The sequence below is a fragment of the Pterocles gutturalis genome, unplaced genomic scaffold, assembly GCF_000699245.1.
Source record: "Pterocles gutturalis isolate BGI_N339 unplaced genomic scaffold, ASM69924v1 scaffold23918, whole genome shotgun sequence".
NCBI classification, from domain to species: Eukaryota; Metazoa; Chordata; class Aves; order Pterocliformes; family Pteroclidae; genus Pterocles; species Pterocles gutturalis.
This window is the reverse complement of record NW_010126251.1, coordinates 538-1,721: the sequence shown is the minus strand read 5'-3', so window position 1 is coordinate 1,721 and position 1,184 is coordinate 538. Positions and strand designations below refer to the sequence as shown.

General features: G+C 52.8%; 1 protein-coding gene across 1 annotated transcript in view; it reads right to left on the bottom strand.

Moving 5' to 3' along the window:
* Nucleotides 1-351: 351 nt before the first annotated feature.
* LOC104465749 (UDP-GlcNAc:betaGal beta-1,3-N-acetylglucosaminyltransferase 4-like) overlaps nucleotides 352-1,184 on the bottom strand; it is a 1,141-nt gene continuing 308 nt past the window's right edge. Inside the window, 1 exon segment of the mRNA XM_010078920.1 lies at nucleotides 352-1,184. This exon segment is cut by the window's right edge and continues 31 nt beyond it. Coding sequence (XP_010077222.1) covers nucleotides 352-1,184 — 833 coding nt within the window.

The following is a 1,184-nucleotide window of genomic DNA, read 5'->3' as shown; positions in this document are numbered from 1 at the left end:
CATCACCAGCTTTCCCAACCAAGACTGAATTTGGCCGGCAGTCAGACACCAGCCTTGGTGTTGTGGAGCCTCCATAGTAGGTGGCACCTCACTCACGTCCCTGTGGCACTTGTGACTTCCTCTGGCTGGGAGGAACAGAGCTGAGTCCCCTGTGCCATGTCTCACTGGCCCCATCCCCACCCCTTGACAATTCAACTGCTTCAGTGACCCACCGACAGAAAAAAAACTTACTGCAAAACAAACCCCTATGGCTCAAGTACAGCCTGTTAGCAGAGGACACGTTTCTACCACAGCCTGGTTCTCAGTTTAAGTGCCCTGTGTCTGTCACCAGTCACAATCCCGCTGTGCTCCTCAGTAGCTGCTTTTCCAGCCCCTCCTGTAGCTGTGCGTTACTGACACCGCACACCGAATGCTGTCATCCTTTACCAGCGTCCACATGATCCACATCTCGGTTGGGTTGAGCTTGTGCACAATCATCAGCTCTTTATACAAGCACGGATCAAAAGGATTGAAAGGTCTCTGGATCCCGAAAGTCTTAAAGCCAGCGTGGTTCTTTGGGGTCACTGCCATCTTTGCCAGACACATTCCCACAAAGACATCATCTATTGGGAAGAGCTCCATGTCCTCCGCGGTGCGCTGGAGGCGGCGCACTGTCTCTCTAGACATCACGTAGCCCCCTCCTCCCGCATAGAGAGGATAGAAGGGGCCTCTGTACATGGACTCTGGAATAAAATATTTGACCTTGGTGTTCCTAATGGGTCGGGCGTTGGCGATCACATCCCCAACAAAGAGATCCTGCTCAGGGTCCAGTTCTTGGAGGAACTCAACAATGTTGTTAGTGTTGACAAAGACATCATCATCACCCTTCAGCACGAACCTGGCGTAGAGGCAGTCCTCCATGAACCAGCGCAAGAAATGCAGCTCCTTGAGGGTCAAGTTGAAGAAGTTGTCAACAAAATCCCACTGCAAGATGTCATCAAACTCCTGGCTCTCGTAAGCCAGCAGCTGGTGCAGGGGCTGTACCTGGATTTTGGCCTCCGAGCGCCCCAGAAGGAATACCAGCCTGATGGGCTTGCCACCGATGGAGATCTCCTTCCCCCACGTGTTCCTGATTGCCACTCGCCGGTCTATGTTGATGGGGGAAGACTTGATCGCCAGCAAGAGGAATGTCTCTTTGCTACACC